Genomic DNA, 19,283 nt, shown 5'->3' with positions numbered 1-19,283 from the left:
TTTATTGAAGTAAACTGACATATAATATTACAAGTATATAACATAATGAGTCGGTATTTGCCTATTGAAAAATGTTCATTACAGTATGTCTAATATCCATCACCACACATACTGAGAATTTTTTCTTGTGATGAGAACTTAAAGATTTATTTTCTTAGCAACTTTCAAATATACAATAGAGTATTATTAACTACAGAGCAATAGGGAGGCCAGGTATGCTTCAGTTCATGGGGTTGTGGAGAACCGGACATGACTGGGCGACTGAACAACCACCAGGCTATACATTCCATCTCCATGATTTACTCTGTGACTGGATGTTAGTACCCTTTGACCCCTATCATCCATTTTGCCTGCCCCCTCCAAGCCCCCACCTCTGATCACCACCAATCTGTTCTCTATGAGCCAAGTTTTATTTAGGGGGGGTAGTTTGCAGAGGAGGGATGGTTGTTTGCTATTTTTTTGTTTGAGATTCTACATGTAAGTGAGGTCATATGATATTTATCTTTGTTTGACTTACTTCACTTAGCATGCTGCTGCTAAGTCACTTCAGTCGTGACCGACTCTGTGCGACCCCATAGACGGCAGCCCATCAGGCTCCCCTGTCCCTGGGATTCTCCAGGCAAGAACACTGGAGTGGGTTGCCATTTCCTTCTCCAATGCATGAAAGTGAAAAGGGAAAGTGAAGTCACTCAGTCATGTCCTACCCTCAGCGATCCCATGGACTGCGGCCTTCCAGGCTCCTCTGTCCATGAGATTTTCTAGGCAAGAGTACTGGAGTGGGTTGCCATTTAATGCCTTCCAAGTCCATGCATGTTGTTGCAAATGGCAAGGTTTCATTCTTTATTATGGTTGAATAGTAGTCCATTGTATAAATATGTACCACATCTTCTCTGTACATTCATCCAATGTTGTGTATTTATGTTTCCATATCTTGGTTATTGTAAATAATAATGATACTATTAACACAGAGATTCATATATGTTTTAAAATTAGTGTTTCCATTTTCTTCTTACAAATACCCAGAAGTGGAGATGCTGGATCATGTGGTAGTTCTATTTTTAATTTTTTGAGGAACTTCCAAACTGTTTTTTATAGTGGCTACAAAATTTGCATTCCTACCGATTATGCACAAGGGCTCTCTTTCCTCTACAGTTTTGCCATCGCTTGCTATTTCATGTTTTTTTTTTTTTTATGATAGCCATTCTAACAGGTGTGAAACAATGTCTCATTATGGTTTTGATTTGCGTTTCCCTGATTAGTAATGCTGGGCATTGTTTCATGTGCATGTTGGCCATCTGTATGTCTTCTTTGGAAAACTGTCTATTCAGAAGTAAAACTGCTGCCTTTTCATTTTGTTGATGGTTTCCTTTCTTGTACAGAAGCTTTTGTTTGATGTAGTCTCATTTGTTTCATTTTGCTTTCATTGCCTTAGCTTTTGGAGTTAGATCCAAAAAATCACCAAGACCAATGTCAAGGAGCTTACTGTCTGTTTTCTTCTAGAAGTTTTATGGTTTCAGGTCTTTAATCCATTGTGAGTGAATTTTTATATAAAGTATAAAATAAGTTTCCAGTTGTATTCTTTTGCATGTGGCTTCCAGTGCTATTTATTGAAAGGACTGTCCCTTCCTCACCATATATTCTTGGTTCCTTTATTGTAAACTAATTAACCAAATATACATAGGTTTATTGCTGGATTATCTGTTGTCTCACTGAGCTGAATTAATTTTTTCTATTGTTTTCCTGTTCTCTATTTCATTTCTTCTCTAATCTGTTACTTCTTTCCTTCTGCTAACTTTGTAATTGATTTGTTCTTCATTTTCTAGTTTTTTAAGGTATAGAGTTATAGTTTTTTGTTTCTTACTGTTCCTTTCATGTTTCTTAGTGTAAGTATTTATTTCTATGAACTTCCTCTTTAGAACTATTTTTGTTGCATCCTGTAAGTTTTGATAAGTAGTGTTTCCCTTTAAATTTGTCTCAAGATGTTTTCAGTTCAGTTCAGTTGCTCAGTCATGTCCGACTCTTTGTGACCCCATGAATTACAGCACGCCAGGCCTCCCTGTCCATCACCAACTCCCGGAGTTCACTCAGATTCACGCCCATTGAGTCTGTGATGCCATCCAGCCATCTCATCCTCTGTCGTCCCTTTCTCCTCCTGCCCCCAATCCCTCCCAGCATCAAAGTCTTTTCCAATGAGTCAACTCTTCGCATGAGGTGGCCAAAGTACTGGAGTTTCAGCTTTAGCATCATTCCTTCCAAAGAAATCCCAGGGCTGATCTCCTTCAGAATGGACTGGTTGGATCTCCTTGTAGTCCAAGGGACTCTCAAGAGTCTTCTCCAACACCACAGTTCAAAAGCATCAATTCTTCAGTGCTCAGCCTTCTTCACAGTCCAACTCTCACATCCATACATGACCGCTGGAAATAGCCTTGACTAGATGGACCTTTGTTGGCAAAGTAATGTCTCTGCTTTTGAATATGCTATCTAGATTAGTCATAACTTTCCTTCCAAGGAGTAAGCGTCTTTTAATTTCATGGCTGCAGTCACCATCTGCAGTGATTTTGGAGCCCCAAAAATAAAGTCTGACACTGTTTCTACTGTTTCCCCATCTACTTCCCATGAAGTGATGGGACCAGATGCCATGATCTTCGTTTTCTGAATGTTGAGCTTTAAGCCAACTTTTTCACTCTCCTCTTTCACTTTCATCAAGAGGTTTTTTAGTTCCTCTTCACTTTCTGCCATAAAAGTGGTGTCATATGCATATCTGAGGTTATTGGTATTTCTCCTGGCAATCTTGATTCCAGCTTGTGTTTCTTCAAGTCCAGCATTTCTCATGATGTCCTCTGCATTTAAGTTCAATAAGCAGGGTGACAATATACAGCCTTGACGTACTTTTTTTCCTATTTGGAACCAGTCTGTTGTTCCATGTCCAGTTCTAACTGTTGCTTCTTGACCTGCATACAGATTTCTCAAGAGGCAGGTCAGGTGGTCCGGTATTCCCATCTCTCTCAGAATCTTCCACAGTTTATTGTGATCCACACAGTCAAAGTCCCCTTTAATTTTCTTCTTTGATTCATTTATTGTTGAAGAAGTATTTAATTTCCATGCATGCATGAATTTTCCATCTTTCCTCTTGTTGATTTCTAGTTTCATATACCATTGTGGTCCAAGGACATACTTATTATGATTTTAATCTTGAATTTTCTAAGATTTGTTTTTTTCGCCCATCATATAATTGATCCTATAACATATTCCATGTACACTTGAAAGTATACAGTTGACCCTTGAATGACATAAACTGCATCAGTCCATTTATATGTGAATTTTTAAAATAAATATGTTGAAAAAAATTTTGGAGAATTTCAGTAATGTGAAAAAACTCGTGGACAAACCCCAAAGCCCAGAAATATTGAAAAATATTTTTTAAAGTCAGTTGTGTCATGAATGCATAAAATATATGTAAATACTAGTCTATCATTACATAAGCATGTGTGTGTGTGTTAGTTGCTCAGTTGTGTCCCACTCTTTGTGACCCCATGGACTGTTGCCCACCAGGCTCCTCTGTCCATGGGATTCTCTAAGCATGAATATGGAGTGGGTTGTCATTTTCTTCTCCTAGGGATCTGCCCAACCCAGGGATCAAGCCTGGGTCTCCTGAATTGTAGGCAGATTCTTTACTGTCTGAGCCACCAGGGAAAACCAACATAGGCATAGGGTGATATTTAATATAAGATTAACAATGTCTTTGTTTTCTTCCTGTTTATAACTTCACTTTCAAAGTATTACATAATTACAGTATGCCACTCGCTCTCATAACTGGAGAAACTAAGTAGGATTTTAAAAATGGAACAATATTTCCAGTACTGGATCAGGAGTATGGCTATAATATTGTATGCCATAAACATTTTGTGAGTGTGGAATTCTTGGTGGACAGTTTTTTTTCTTTCAATATTTTGACTATATCATCTAATTGACTCCTGGACTGAAACGTTTCTATTGAGAAATCCACCAGTAGTTTTATGGGTGTTCCCTTGTCACTTCTTTCTTTTCCCTTGCTGCTTTCAGAATTCTTTATCTGTGACATTTGACAATTTAATTAAAATGTGTCTGATATCACCCTTTTTGGGCTTATCTACTAAGGGTACTGTAGGATTCATGGATCTGGATGTCCATTTCTCTCCCCAGATTTGGGACGTTTTCTGTCATTATTGCTTTAAATGTATTTTCTTCTCCTTTCTCTTTCCATAATGTGGATATTGTTTCTTTTGTATCCTGTTAAGTCCCACAGACTTAAGTCCTGTCCCACAGACTTCCTTTGCTCTTTTTCATTCTTTTTCCCTTTCGTTCCTCTGTCTGGATGTTGTAAGCGCTCTGAATTCTGCACTACTGATTCTTCCTTTTGTGTGGCTGAGTGTGCTTTTGAGTCTTTATTGAATTCTTTAGTTCATGATATTGTTCTGCTCTAGGATATGTTTTTTGAGGTTTATCATTTTTGTTGAACTTCACATACCGTTCATGCATTGTTTTCCGAATTCTGTTTAGCTGTTGGTTCCTGTAGTTCACCAAACTTCTTAAAGAAGACTGTTCTAATTTGTCTGACAGTTGATAGATTTACGTTTCTTTAGTGTCAGTTATTTGAGGCTTACTAATTTCCTTTGGTGGTATTGTGTGTACCTGATTTTTCATGATTCTTAATTCTTTATGTCACTATCCGCACATTTGAGTGAACAGTTTCCTCATGCAAAATGTATAGGTTCTCTTTGGCAGAAGAGTTCACCAGTCAGCTCAGTTTGGGTTTCTGGGCGTCTGTTGGCAGCACGTCGGTGTGAAGCCTCTGCCCATGCTCTGAGGTTGGGGGTGGGTGTGTGCCGCAGGCTGAGAATGGTCGGACTGGACTGCTGGCTTGTTTCCCTGCCCAAGCAGGACTACAGCATGTGCTCTGTATTTCCCTGGGTTCTCTGACCATGCTTTTTACACAGTTGTCTTGGGTACTATGCTCAGCAGTAGATGGTGCTATGAATTAACTTCCCTGGCACGGTGGGGCAGCAGGACATACCCCAGGGGTGGTACAGCTTATTGTTTAGAAACCTGAGTCTGTCCAGACTGTACACTGAATTCCCTGGCCAAATGGGGCCACTTGATTTTACTCTCTGATGTTAGGAAAAGCCTGTCTATGGGCTATGCGCTCTGTTTAAGTGCCACTGTAAGCAGGATTTTTAGATAGGCTACACAGCTCCCCTATGCTCTGGTTAGGTACCCTGGTCAGGTGGGCTGAAGGCAATATTCAGCAATGGGTGGGGTTATGAATTAGTTTCCCTCCCCTGATGAAAAAGGAGAATTGGATCCAAGTCTGATCTTACCTCAAGCCAACCCACATCCCAGTTTCCCAAGCTATACAGGACCATGAGTGGCTTTGCTCTGCGGAAAATCAATTCTGCTCTCATACTCTCTACTCAGGTGTTGTTGGGCTATGCAGCTTCTGGGTATTCTGGCCAGCCTTTTTGACTTGGCAGTACTGGGAGCTACATTCAGGAGTGAGCCAGGCTGTGACTCAGCTCTCATGCCTGGGTGGGGGAATGCCAGGTTACAGAGCAAGAAGGCTCTTTGAAGACCTGCATCAGGCAGAACCATTCCCTGCTCAGACTGCACCACCATCTTGGTTCCACAGATGAGCAAAGCCACTGGTTGGGACTGCTACTTGGGTGCTTCAGGTAGGAACTCAGTCTGTCAAGATCCAAGTGCGTGTTGCTGGGAGCCTCTCCCTACTTCTCCATCACCATCAGATTCCCGGCGGTCAAGCCTTACAGATTTCCTCACCGTTCCTTGTGGGATGAGTCTGGAATGGGGGCTCCTAAGAAGCAATCGCATATGGGGGAAGCTGTGTTTACCCCAGGCTCTGTCTTCCCCCTGGAGGAAGTGCCAGCTCTTGGTGTGGTGCCGCACCAGCCTGGACAGTCGGTGTGGGGCTGCTCTCCTTGCCCTGCTAATGCAGTCTGTGTTGGCTCTCTGGGGTGCAGGGGTGCTTCAGCCTCCCACATGTTCTAGGATTTTTCTCAGAGGTGTTTTGTCACATGGCTAGTTGTCAGTTGCTCTCCTTGTGAAGGAATGAAGTCAGGAATGACCTATACCATCATCTTGGTGATACCACTCCAGAAATCTAGATTTTTAAAGGTCAGCTCAAAATAAAATGTTAAAAGTCTGCACATCAGATATCACATACAGAAGTCTCTGTCTTGAAGAGTAGGTTGGATTGAGAAGGGGGAAAGAATGAGGGACAGTGACTCAAGGAGATAACTCACATGGGCAAAACTGCCAAGGGCTTACCTTGAGTCTCTTCAGCAGATGGGGAATAGACAGGCTGGACTGAGTGCAGGGTGCTGGGGGTGTTTTAACTGAAGATGATGAACCACAGCGTGGGCAGCTGCTACATCAGCAAATTCAGATACTTCTTTCCCTCTCTGTTGTTGTGCTCAGCCTTTCCCACATATGAAGTGTGTTAAGCTAATGTCTGGAGAGAGAAGGACCAGGAGGGAACCTCTACATTGAGTGGGATTTGTCAAAGGCACAGAATGATCCTTGGATAGTTTCAGCATACTAATAAAACAGAAAAGCTAACATCCAGTTAGGCCTGGCTAAGGGCAAGGAGTCAAAGACTAGCATACTTGACCTTTTATTTTAGCAAAACAAACCTTTGGCTGAACTCCTATTCTCCAGCTTTGGTCTGCTTTCTGTGGAGCCTTCTTCAGGTAAGTGGGTCAAAATCCTTATCAATTCCTCTGAAGTCCGTCTCCAGGCAGGGGCCCAGCAGGGAACGAGCTAATATCGTAGCTTGGCCTGCTGCTCAGCAGTCTCACGTTCTGGCCCAAATGTCACCCACCTGGCAACAGATGACCTTTCCGTGCTGCTCTTGTTCATTCAATTCCACAGGAAGGGGAAGACACTGAAACTGCAACTAGAATCTGGAACCAGAAAGTCTCCTCATTTAGGAGTTTGGAAAGAGAAACCTACGGCAGATCACAGATTTTTAACAATGAGAGATGCAAAGGATTTACTGCACTATAATTTTTATGGAATGAAAGAACAGTTACAGTTTTTTTTTCTCTCTCAAACTGAAGTTGGAAATAGTCATAGTGCCCCACATGGTGTTGAGGATTTTCCTAAGGGTGAAAAAAGAAAACAATTCCCCAGAATATCTTATGGAAACAAATGGTATTTCACACCATGGCATAGCCACTGATGCATGGGAATACATCACTGCCTATAAGAGTATTTTAAATGCATTAAAGAAAAGGCTGAGAAGGTGGTAGTTAAGTAAGTGCTCAATATTTGAATTGTGATTATTACCACCAATAATTACAAGGGGAACAAGTCTCTTGGGGGTGCTGGGACATTTCAGTATTCTTCGGGTGCCAACGGGGAGCCGGCCTAGAAGCCACTACTTTGATGAGCAGTATGCTTCTGGCCTAAAGCTGCCTTGTGTGGGCATCAGTACCAGACTTCCCTGGAACCTGGCACTCACGTGACCTTCAGGGAGCCAGGTCGAGCAGTGCCAGCAGCCAAGCTGAGTGTGCTTCGTGTTCGTCATGTTCACCAGAATGTATTCAGACCTTTACCATAAGCTCTTTCATCTCCACTGAGGCTAGAGAAAAAACAATGACAAATACCTGTTTGAAAGGTTTGTGTTGAGCATGAGGTGATATTTTCTGATTGACAGAATCCTCCTCTATGAGTGGAATGGTTTCCCCAGTAGGGCCTGGAGATTCCTTCTGGAGCGATCTCTTATGGAAAACATTCTCATTCATTTAAAACAGTGATTCTTCATCCATATGTATACACATATACTCTTTTTTGGATTTCCTCCCCATTTAGGTCACTACTTCCCTAGTGGCTCAGACAGTTAAAGAATCTGCCTATAGTGCGGGAGGCGTGGGTTCAATCCTGGGTCGGGAAGATCCCTTGGAGAAGGAAATAGCTACCCACTCCAGTATTCTTGCCTGGAGAATCCCATGGACAGAGAAGCCTGGTGGGCTACAGTCTATATGGTTGCAAAGAGTCTGACAGGACTGAGCGACTAACACTTTCACACTTCTCACTTTCACTTGGAGCACTAAGCAGAGTTCCCTGAGCTATACAGTAGACTCTTAGTAGTATCTATTTCACGCATAGTGTCAATGGTGTACATATGTCAATCTTAATCTCCCAGTTCATCCCACCGTCTTCCCACCTTGGTGTCTATACATTTGTTCTCTATGTCTGTGTCTCTCTTTTGTAAATAAGATCATCTGTACAAAATGGATAAAAGTGATAAATGTATCATACAGCTCATTGATGTACATTTACAGTGTACATTTACACCCATTTACAGTGTTCAGTTCAGTGGTTCTTGGTATATTCACAGAGCTGTTCAATCTTTGAACGTGAACGTGAAGTTGCTTAGTCGTGTCTGACTCTTTGCGACCCCATGGACTGTAGCCTACCAGGCTCCTCTGTTCATGGGATTTTCCAGGCAATAGTACTGGAGTGGATTGCCATTTCCTTCTCCAAGGAATCTTCCCGACCCAGGGATCGAACCCGAGTCTCCCACATCGTAGACAGACGCTTTACCATCTGCGATCTCAGCCAAAAGGCCAAGAAGTGCAACCTTTAACGCAATCAATTTTCATCACCCCGGGAAGAAACCCCATGCTCATTCGTATTCACTCCCTATTTCTCCTGACTCTATAATTTTGCCTCTTGTGGACATTACATATAAATGGAATCATATAATATGTAGTCCTTTTGTCTGACTTATTTCACTTAGCATGTTTTCAAGGTTTATCTACATTTTAGCCTGTATCAGGACGTTTTATGGCTGAAAGTTATTCCATTATATGCATTTTCCACATTTTATTTATCTTCTCATCAGTTGATGGACACTCAGGCTGTTTTCACTTTTTAATTATAACTATTGCTATTCTAAATACTTCTGTGCAAAATTTTTGTGGACATGTTTTCACTTCTCTTGCTAATGTACCTAGAAGTAGAATTGTAGGTTATACAGTAAGTATGTTGAACCTTTTGAGAAATTGTCAGAATGTTTTCCAAAGAGGCTGCGCCATTTTACACTCCCATCAACAGTGTATAAGGATAGTATATCTTTTATAACAAATTTGTACGCTATGACCCCCATTTTGCCTATCCCCCAACCCTGCCTTCTGGCAGCCACTAATCTGGTCTCGGTATCTTTGAGCTTAACCTTTTTTTATTCTACATATACATTAGATCATACAGTATTTGTCTTTTCCTGTTTGACTTAATTCACTTAGCATAATGCCTTCAAGGTCTATCCATGTTGTTGCAAATTCCAAGATTTCATTTTTATATGACTGAATAATATTCTGTGTTTGCATATATATATATACACATATAAACACACATATATATCAGATTTTTTAGTTTAAATTTATTTATTGGAGGCTAATTACTTTACAATATTGTATTGGTTTTGCCATACATCACCATGAATCTGCCACGGATGTACACGTGTTCCCCATCCTGAACCCCCCTCCCACCTCCCTCCCTGTACCATCCCTCTGGGTCATCCCAGTGCACCAGCCCTGAGCATCCTGTATCCTGCATCGAACCTGGACTGGCAGTTCATTTCTTATATTATATTATACATGTTTCAATGCCATTCTCCCAAATCATCCCACCCTCTCCCTCTCTCACAGAGTCCAAAAGACTGTTCTATATATCTGTGTCTCTTTCACTGTCTCGCATACAGGGTTATCGTTACCATCTTCTAAATTCCATATATATGCGTTAGTATACTGTATTGGTGTTTTTCTTTCTGGCTTACTTCACTCTGTATAATAGGCTCCAGAGCCTATATATCACATTTTAAAAATTCACTCAATCTGTGTACCCTTAGGCTGTTTCCGTGTCTTCAGTTCAGTCACTCAGTCGTGTCCAACTCTTTGTGACCCCATAGACTGCAGCACGCCAGGCCTCTCTGTCCATCACCAACTCCTGGAGTTTATTCAAACTCATGTCCATCAAGCCAGTGATGCCATCCAACCATCTTATCCTCTGTCATCCCCGTCTCCTCCTGCCCTCAATCTTTCCCAGCATCAGGGTCTTTTCCAGTGAGTCAGTTCTTCACATCACTTGGCCAAAGTATAGGGGTTTCAGCTTCAACATCAGTCCTTCCAATGAATACTCAGGACTAATTTCCTTTAGGATGGACTGGTTGAATCTCCTTGCAGTCCAAGGGACTTTCAAGAGTCTTCTCCAACACCACAGTTCAAAAGCATCAATTCTTCAGCACTCAGCCTTCTTTATGGTCCAACTCTCACATCCACACATGACCACTGGAAAAACCATAGCCTTAACTAGACGGACCTTTGTTTGCAAAGTAATGTCTCTGCTTTTTAATATACTGTCTAGTTTGGTCATAACTTTTCTTCCAAGGAGTAAGTGATTTTGGAGCCCGAAAAAATAAAGTCTGCCACTGTTTCCACTGTTTTCCCAGCTATTTGCCATGAAATGATGGGAACGGATGCCATGATCTTAGTTTTCTGAATGTTGAGCTTTAAGCCAACCTTTCACTCTCCTCTTTCACTTTCATCAAGAGGCTCTTTAGCTCTTCTTCGCTTCCTGCCACAATGGTGGTGTCATCTGCATATCTGAGGTTATTGATATTTCTCCCAGCAATCTTCCATGTCTTAGCTATTATAAATAATGCTGTGATAAACATGAGGGTGCACATGTGTTTTCCAGTTATTGTTTGTTGTCTTCAGATAAGTAACCTGAAGTGGAATTGCTGGATCATACAGAACTTCTATTTTCAATTTTTTGAGGAACTCCATTCTGTTTTCCACAGTGGCTCTAGCAACTTATTCCCATCAACAGTATACTAGCATTCCCTTTTCTCCACATTCTCACCAACATGTATTATTTCTCGTGTTTTTGACAACAACCATCCTGACAGGTGTGAGGTGATGTCTCATTGTGGTTTTGATTTTCACTTCCCTGACATTTAGTGATGCTGAGCTTTTTTTTTTTTTTTTTTGCTATCAATAATGTATAGGTTGCCTTTTCATTTTGTTGATAGTTTCCTAGAAGCTTTTTAGTTTGATGCAATCCCACTTGTTTATTTTTGCTTTTGCTGCCTCTGCTCTTAGAGTCAGATGTAAAATATCATCACAAAGATTAATATCAAGGAGTTTACAGCTCATATTTTCTTCTAGAAGTTTTACAGTTTTAGGTCTTACATTCAAATCTTTTATCCAGCTTAATTGTTGTGTATGGGGTAAGCTAGTGGTCTGGTCTTATTCTCTTCCATGTGATTGTCCAGCTTTTTCAGTACCACTTATTAAACAGACTGTCCTTTCCTCATTATATATTTTTGGCTTCTTTGTTGTAAATTATTCAACCACACATACATGGCTTTATTCCTGAGCTTTCTTTTCCACTGATCTGTGTGTCTATTTTTATCTCACAAAATAGCATTTTGATTACCATATGTGCTTAGTTGCTCAGTCATGTCTAACTCTTTGTGACCCTAAAGGGCTGTAGCTCCTCTGCCCATGGGATTTTTCAGGCAAGAATACTTGAATGGGTTGCCATTTCCTTCTCCAGGGGATCTTCCCAATCTAGGGACTGAACTGGGTCTCCTGCATTCCAGGCAGATTATTTACCACTGAGCTGTCAGGAAAGCTCCCTTTGATTACTATAGCTTTATAATATATTACTAGTTTGAAATCAGGTAGTATGTTGCCTTTGGCTTTGTTCTTGCTTAAGACTGCTTTGGCTATTTCAGGGAATGTTTTGTAATTTTATATAAAATTTAGGATTGCTTTTTCTATTTCTGTGAAAAATGCCATTGGAATTTTGATAAGGATTTTCACCAGGTCTGTAGATTCCTTTGGGTAGTATGGACATTTTAACAATATTCTTCCAATCTATGAAGATCTTTCCATTCATTTGTATCTTCAGCTTTTTTCCCATTGGTGTCTTACAGTTTTTTCTGCTGGTGTCTTGCAGATAAGTATACTTATCTTTCACCATCTTGGCTGAATTTATTCCTAGGTATTTTATTCTTTTTTAATGTAATTGGAACAGATTTTAAATTTTTTCTGATAATGTTATTAATGAATAGAAAACAAAACAGATTTTTACATACTGATTTTGTATTCTGCAACTTTACTGCATTTGTTTATTCTGCAGTTTTGTGATGGAGTCTTTATGGTTTTCTGTATTTAGTTACATCATCTGCAAGTAGTTACAGCTTTACTCCTTCCTTTCCCAATTTGGATGTCTTTTATTTCCTTGTCTTTCCTGATTTCTCTGGCTAAAACTTCCACTACCATGCTGAATCAAAGTGACAAGAGATGGTATTTCTGTCTTGTTCCTGATCTTGAGGGAAAACTTTCAGCTTTTCACCACTGAGTATGATGTTAGCTATGGGGTGGGCATATATGGCCTTTATTATGTTGAAGTACAGTCCTTCTATATCCACTTTGTGAGTTTTATCATAAATGGATGTTGAATTATGTTAAATGCTTTTTCTGTACCTACTAAGATGATCATGATTTTTATCCTTCGTTTTGTTCATACGTATATTCTGTTGACTGATAGCAGATGCTGAATCATCCTTGCATCCCTGGAATATATCCCACTTGAAAACGGTATATAATTCCTTCAATGTATTGAACTTGGTTTGCTAATATTTTGTTGAGGATGTTTTACATCTATGTTCTTTAGAGATATTGGCCTGTAATTTTCTTGTTGTATACTTGTCTCATTTCTGTATGTGGGTAATCCTGACCTCATAAAATGAAGCATTAGAAATGTTAGTATTAATTCTTCTTTAAGCATTTGATAGTATTCACCAGTGAAGCCATCTGATCGTGAGCTTTTGTTTGTTGAGAGGTTTTTGATGACTTATTCAATTTCCTTACTAGTATTTGTTCTGTTCAGACTGTTTCTTCATGATTGAGTCCTGGGAAATTGTGTGTTTCTAGGAATGTATTCATTTCCTCTAGGTTGTCCAATTTGTTGCCACATAATTGTTCACGGTGGTCTCTTACAATCCTTTGGGTTTTTCTGCTAATGTCTTCTCTTTCATTTCTGGCTTGAGTCCTCTCTTTTTTTCTTGGAGAGTCTAGCTATAGGTTTGTCATTTTTGCTTGTCTTTTCCAAGAATCAGCTCTTACTTTTCTGTTTGTTTCTATTTGATTTATTTCCACTCTGATCTTTATCAAGTCTTTCCTTCTGCTAACTTTGGGATTTGTTCGTTCTTTCTTTTTCTTGTTTCCGGAGCTATGAAGACTATGATTCTTCTTGTATTCTTAGATTCTCAGACATTTATTGCTAAGATTTTTTTTTTAATTTTGATAAAACATGGTAAGCTTTATTTTAAAGCATACAGTTTAGCATGTATCCACTTCGTTGTGCCACAAATTGCCAGAGCTCAGTTCATTCTGCAAAAGTGAAACGCTATACCTATTATATGACATCTGTTTTTCCCTCCCCAGCCTCTGGTCCTTCACTTTCAGTCCCTCTGAATCTGACTACTTTGTACTTTTTTGTCGCTAGTTTATTATACATGGCATAATTTCAAGATTCACACATGTTGTAGCATGTGTCAGAATTTAAGACTTAACATTAGTCCAGTGTATGTATATACCACATTTTGTTTACTCATTCATCAGCTGATAAATTCTTGGATTAGCTACCACCTTTTGGCTACTGTAAATGATGCTGTAATGAACATGGGTGTAGAGAGGCTAGTGAATCTTAACCTTTCATGTGCATAAGAAACCACCTTAAGGAGCCTTTTAAAAATGTGTGTTTTAAGGTCCTTCTCCTTACAACTCCAGTTTAGTATGTCTGAGGTGAAGTTTAAAAGTTTTTAAGTACTTCTGGTGATTCTATTGTAGGTAGACCTCTAGTGGTACGAAATCGGGATAACATCCTTTGGACAGTAGAGTGAAAGCTGGTTTGTACCACCTCTCTCTGCTTTCTTGCCCCGGGACAACATTAAATGTATCCAATATTTGCATTATAGAGGTCCCAGAAGAAGGAGAGAGAGAAAGGGCCTGAGAAAATATTCAAAGAGATTATGGCTGAAAACTTCCCTAATGAGGGAAATTAAACCAGGAAAAGGAAAGTCACCCAAGTCCAGAAAGTACAAAGAGTCCCATACAAGATAAACCCAAGGAGGAACATGGTGAGACACATATTAATCAAACTGACAAAAATTAAATACAAAGAGAAAATATACAAGCAACACAGGAAAAGCAACAAATGACACACAAGGAAATCCCCATAAGGTTATCTGCTGATTTTATACAGCTCAATATATGTACTGAACCATAGTGCAAGGCTCATCCAACTTGAGAACAGTGCTGTCTGTACCAGAGAGGAATCAGAATGGATGACTAGTATCTGTGGTTAACTGAAAGTGTTCACTGATTTGCTGATGAAAACATATGTGCTGCAGTTAGTTATTAATACTGAATGATGTAGTCTGAGGGACAGATGTCCAAAGCTGTAGGCTTAACCAGTAACCTATTTATTGGGAGATCTCTGTCACCCTTCACAATCAGCTTGCAGTGTGACCTTGGGCTACTTATTTGATCTGCTGAACCACTGTCCTACTTAATAAATTGGAAATGATCTTCAAAGTTTTATGAAAAAGACTATTTCCTAAGGATCACTGGCTGAAGTGCTGGCTCTCCAATGATTGTGCGTATGGATGTGGGGTTAAATATTTCTAAGAACAAGGGCATGTTGCTATTGCTGAAGTTGAAAAGTGAAAGTGTTAGTTGCTCAGTCGTGTCTGACTCTTTGCAACCCCATGGACTGTAGTCACTAGGCTCCTCTGTCCATGGAATTCTACAGGCAAGATTACTGGAATGAATAGCCATTCCCTTCTCCAGGGGATCTTCCTGACCCAGGGATCAAACCCGAGTGTCCTGCATTGCAGGCAGATTCCTTACCATCTGAACCACCATAGTTGAAGTTAGTATGACACATTGAGCAGTAATGGCCAGAAAATCTAACAAGGATTCAGTGGAAAAATAAAGGCTGAAATGTTAAGGATTTAGTCCACAAGCTTTCAACACCATGGACACATATAGGTGTGGGGTGTAGTCTAACACAAAATTGCCTGAAGATACTCATTCCCCTGAAGGGAAAATCATTTATTGCACAGTAAACTTGCTTTGTTCCCAGGTGGCACAGTGGTAAAGAGTCTGCCTGCCAATGCAGAAGATGCAAGAACAGTGGGTTCAATCCCTGCGTCAGGAAGATCCCCTGGAGAAGGAAACGGCAGCCCACTCCAATATTCTTGCCAAAAAACTCCCATGAACAGAGGAGCCTGGCAGATTACATCCATGGAGGCGCAAGAGTGAGACATGACCTAGCAACTAAACAACAAAACTGCTTTGCCCTGAATCCAAATAACTATATGTTAAAATAAAGATGTTGATTTTTACCCTGAATATCTCATTTTATGACAAACAGCTCATGTGGTCAGCCTAATTTCCAGAACCTTTCACATATTTCTCTATAGACATATAGCTGTCCTGATGGCTACCTTGATGAACCTTAGGCAGCATAAGATACCAGAGTATCTTTGGGATCATTAAGAAAAGATGTTTCACTTGGTTCACTGGGAGTGTTAAATCTATTTAAATTGATGAAAGTCTGTTATATCAGCATAGAACTTCCGATTCTACTGGAACCAAATGGTAGTCTCTGCAGAGTATCTGAAGGTGCTGGCGAATGCTCACGTTTAGTTTAAACGCCCACTGTGCCATTTACTGGCTGGTCAAGTAAATGTCTGAGCAAAGCATTCAGCCATTTGGTGCCTCCATCTCCTTACTGATAATTTGGAGAAAATACTGGCACCTACCTCACAGATAAAACGTATAAAGTGCTTTAAATACTACCTGTTCTACAGTAACTATCCAAATGTTAGTTTGTCACTCTGTTGTTTTAATGAGAGTATTCTTTAATTATATAATTATTCTATGATATAATTATAGCATTTTCTGGTTTTCTTGGCACTTTTACATACATTTTCTCATTTGAGCTCAATGAGAGACAAATGTCATAAATAAGGATTATAAGAATAAAAACATGACTTTCTCATGATCATAAAGCTAGTAAATATTGCTCCTGTGGCCAAATCATCGCTCTTACCATAGGATGGTACCTCCTCCTCCAGCCACGCTGGATAAATGGAGGCCTATTATAACGTGGTGGTCTGTTCCTGGGGTTCCAGGTGACAGTCAAGACACTGAGAGCACTCTGGCTGCTGGGACTGAGGATCATTCTACTCATGGCAAGTTGTACACCAGCAGTAGTATGTGACTCAAAGCCCAGATTAAAAGAGTCACAGTTGGCAAAGGTTTTCATGGACTACTGTTTGTTTTACAATGGCCACATCTTTATGATACTCTTCAATTTCAGTGCTTTCTCCTAATCGTGCTAATAAATAAAAGACATGTCACAGAAGAGAGAAAATTAAAACCTTTTGAGAAAAGAAATTCTGTACTTTGGTACAACTTACCCTCCTGTTAAAACAGAAAATCCCCACAAGGATGCAAATAGTTCTGACATCTAGGCAAGTGAGGATCTAAGCAATCACTTTTTTCCAAAATCTGGATCACATTGTTGAAAGGTGAATGAGCTAGCCCAGTAGACTGCAAATGTTAGAGAATTCTTGTTAAGCCAGATAGCATTTTCTGTAAAGAAATGCAGAATTTAAGAGGGCTACATAAACACTATCTGGAGAGACAAATGAAAGGGAAATAAAAGCCAAAGAGGGCTTGAAATATTCACTTCTATTTTATAAAACCTGTCTTAACTCATCCTGTTCCTTCCCCTCAAATCCTGTGGTTACTCACTCACATTTTAACAACAGACTACACAGTAACTAGAGAAATTCAAGTTCAGACATAGTCATCGATAATTGAAATCAGAAATTTTCACAAAAATTGCTTGTTGTTGTGTATCTTCAATAGTGCTTAAGAAAAATAAGTATTTCTAGGTTATAAGAGCAGTTTTGACACAGATGCAAAATATGAATCTGTTTTTTCTCATTTGGCTTCAGGAGCTGGGATGAAATCACATGATTTAATCACTCTGAATCCATGTGGTTCCTCGGAGATAGGGCCAGATGTAACCAGAAGGATTTATAGGGTGTAAAATTCAGAATGGATTAGGAAAGCATTTCTGTGTTCAGCCCAATACATCCTAAATCAACATCCCCTGAATGGACCAGAGCAATCTCTGGCTGACCTAGTGGGGAGGTTGTCATGGCAACTGACTGGCAAGCTCAGCCAGTGGAATGTGACTGCAAACAATGGAGTGGTAAGATTGCGTTCAGAGCCGAGTACTGAGGCTGCTTCTGCCCAGGTAGTGATCCCTCAGTAGAAGCGTGAGACTCGCACGGCACTTCTGTACCATCTCGCACTTCTGGCAGCTCATTTGAATTTATCGTGTCCTTTCCCAGATGTTGATAAAAACACTGCTGCTGACAGATAACAGAAGCTCTGGAAAATCAGCATCAGTAGCTAGATGCAGTGGTATACAAAGCCCTGGAGTGCTGTTAGGGTCACACCACTCCAATTTCCGAAAGGAGGTTGAAGCACACTTCAGGTAAATCCAGTGATTCTTTAGCGCCACCTTGTGTCCAGTGAAATACTGGACATTTACCAAAGGCCTACCCGCAAATGCTTCATTAGGCCAGACATGGAAAAAGTTAGGGCTACACTGTGTTGGAGTTTGGGAGTCCCTTTCACAGCAGAATATGAACATGAAGTTTTCTAAGCCTCAAATTAATGAAAAAATGAAAATAACTTTGGTAGAATCTGAAATAAGGAAAGAAAAAAAAAAAGAAAGAAAGCCAAATAACCCCAATCTTAGAAAAGATTAGAAGCTACATGGTGATCTGGGGGTGGGCGGAAGAGACAACATGGACTCAATGCTGAGGATTCTTCATGTTACTATTACCAGCTCTTGCCAAGGTATTTTTTTGTCTAGAGAAGAATAAGATGCAACTATCACTAATTCCACCTTTGTACTGCTGTTCCTGGTTCATGGATAGCAATATGTTCACATAACACCTCACACCTATCTCTCACCTAAACCACATCCACCAGTCACTGCCAGCCTCCCATGACCACGTCCCACTTAATTTCAGCACACACAGGAAATGATCAAGCTGTGTTTCTGTGTGTTTCTTCCAGGATTTGAATTTTTTGAAACAAGTGCCAAGGATAACATTAATGTCAAGCAGACATTTGAGCGTCTCGTGGATATCATCTGTGACAAGATGTCTGAGAGCCTGGAGACAGATCCAGCCATCACTGCCGCAAAGCAGAACACAAGACTCAAGGAAACCCCTCCTCCACCGCAGCCCAACTGTGGCTGCTAGTGGCCCCCATACAGGCAGCTCCAGAGGGGTTGGTTGCTAAAAACAGCATCTATAAATGATTGATTAGCCTTCATTTATACTGCCTAATAACTATTTGAGGGAAATCTTTGATGTCAGTGGCTCAAACATGCATTCAATTCTGGGGAGAGTCCCTGTGTTAATATGTGGCAAATATGTGATCTTAACTTTGTAAGGACTATCCATCTATAAACATCTGGTATTTGCATGTGATTTGTTGTCTTCTAGGCTCTTTTTGTTTCAGATTTCTTAGATTAAGCTACTGCTGGGACTTCTGATTATAATTTCATACAACTGACTTTTGTGCCATGGGTTCCAATTATGCGATTCACTTGTAGGTATGATAACCAAGAGTCTGGGTATGTGTGTGGTATGGGCAGGGGATGATCGTAGGAGACCTTATTTGCTTTACTCTCAATTGAAAAATCAAGTGGGAATATCACTCATGATTAGGGAGACTTGTGAGTCTGGATGGTCTATGGTTCAGGTTTCTATCTTTCAATGTTATTAATAACTGAGAAGATCACTGACTATAAAGAAACAAAAATATTCTTTAAGGCCCTTGCGAATTTCCTGAGAGATGAATATTGACCTGACTGGAACTAGATTTCAACAGTAGTTTTAGTTTGGATGTTTAAAAAAGGAATTCCTAACCCAGGACTGCTCCACCCAACCTTCTAAATATTTGAGGGCACTGACATTCTGAAGTATCTGCTGAATGTGTTATATACCAAGCATCTTAATCCAGAATGGTAAGTGTAGGATTCCAAGGCCTGAGTTTCCCCCATGGTATATACCACCACAACTTTCTGGAACCATCATCAGCCCTTGGAACAGA

General features: G+C 40.1%; 1 protein-coding gene across 1 annotated transcript in view; it reads left to right on the top strand.

Annotated features, from left to right (window-relative positions):
- Positions 1 to 18,427, top strand: part of RAB3C (RAB3C, member RAS oncogene family) — a 262,943-nt gene extending 244,516 nt beyond the window's left edge. Inside the window, exon 4 of the mRNA XM_068990686.1 lies at positions 18,240 to 18,427. Within this exon, the coding sequence (XP_068846787.1) occupies positions 18,240 to 18,427 (188 nt within the window). The remainder of the gene's footprint in view (positions 1 to 18,239) is intronic.
- The last annotated feature ends 856 nt before the right edge of the window (positions 18,428 to 19,283 follow it).

Source organism: Capricornis sumatraensis, chromosome 18 (genome assembly GCF_032405125.1).
Source record: "Capricornis sumatraensis isolate serow.1 chromosome 18, serow.2, whole genome shotgun sequence".
Classification (NCBI taxonomy): Eukaryota; Metazoa; Chordata; class Mammalia; order Artiodactyla; family Bovidae; genus Capricornis; species Capricornis sumatraensis.
Note: the sequence above shows the minus strand (reverse complement) of the source record. Positions and strands in the feature narration are given on the sequence as shown.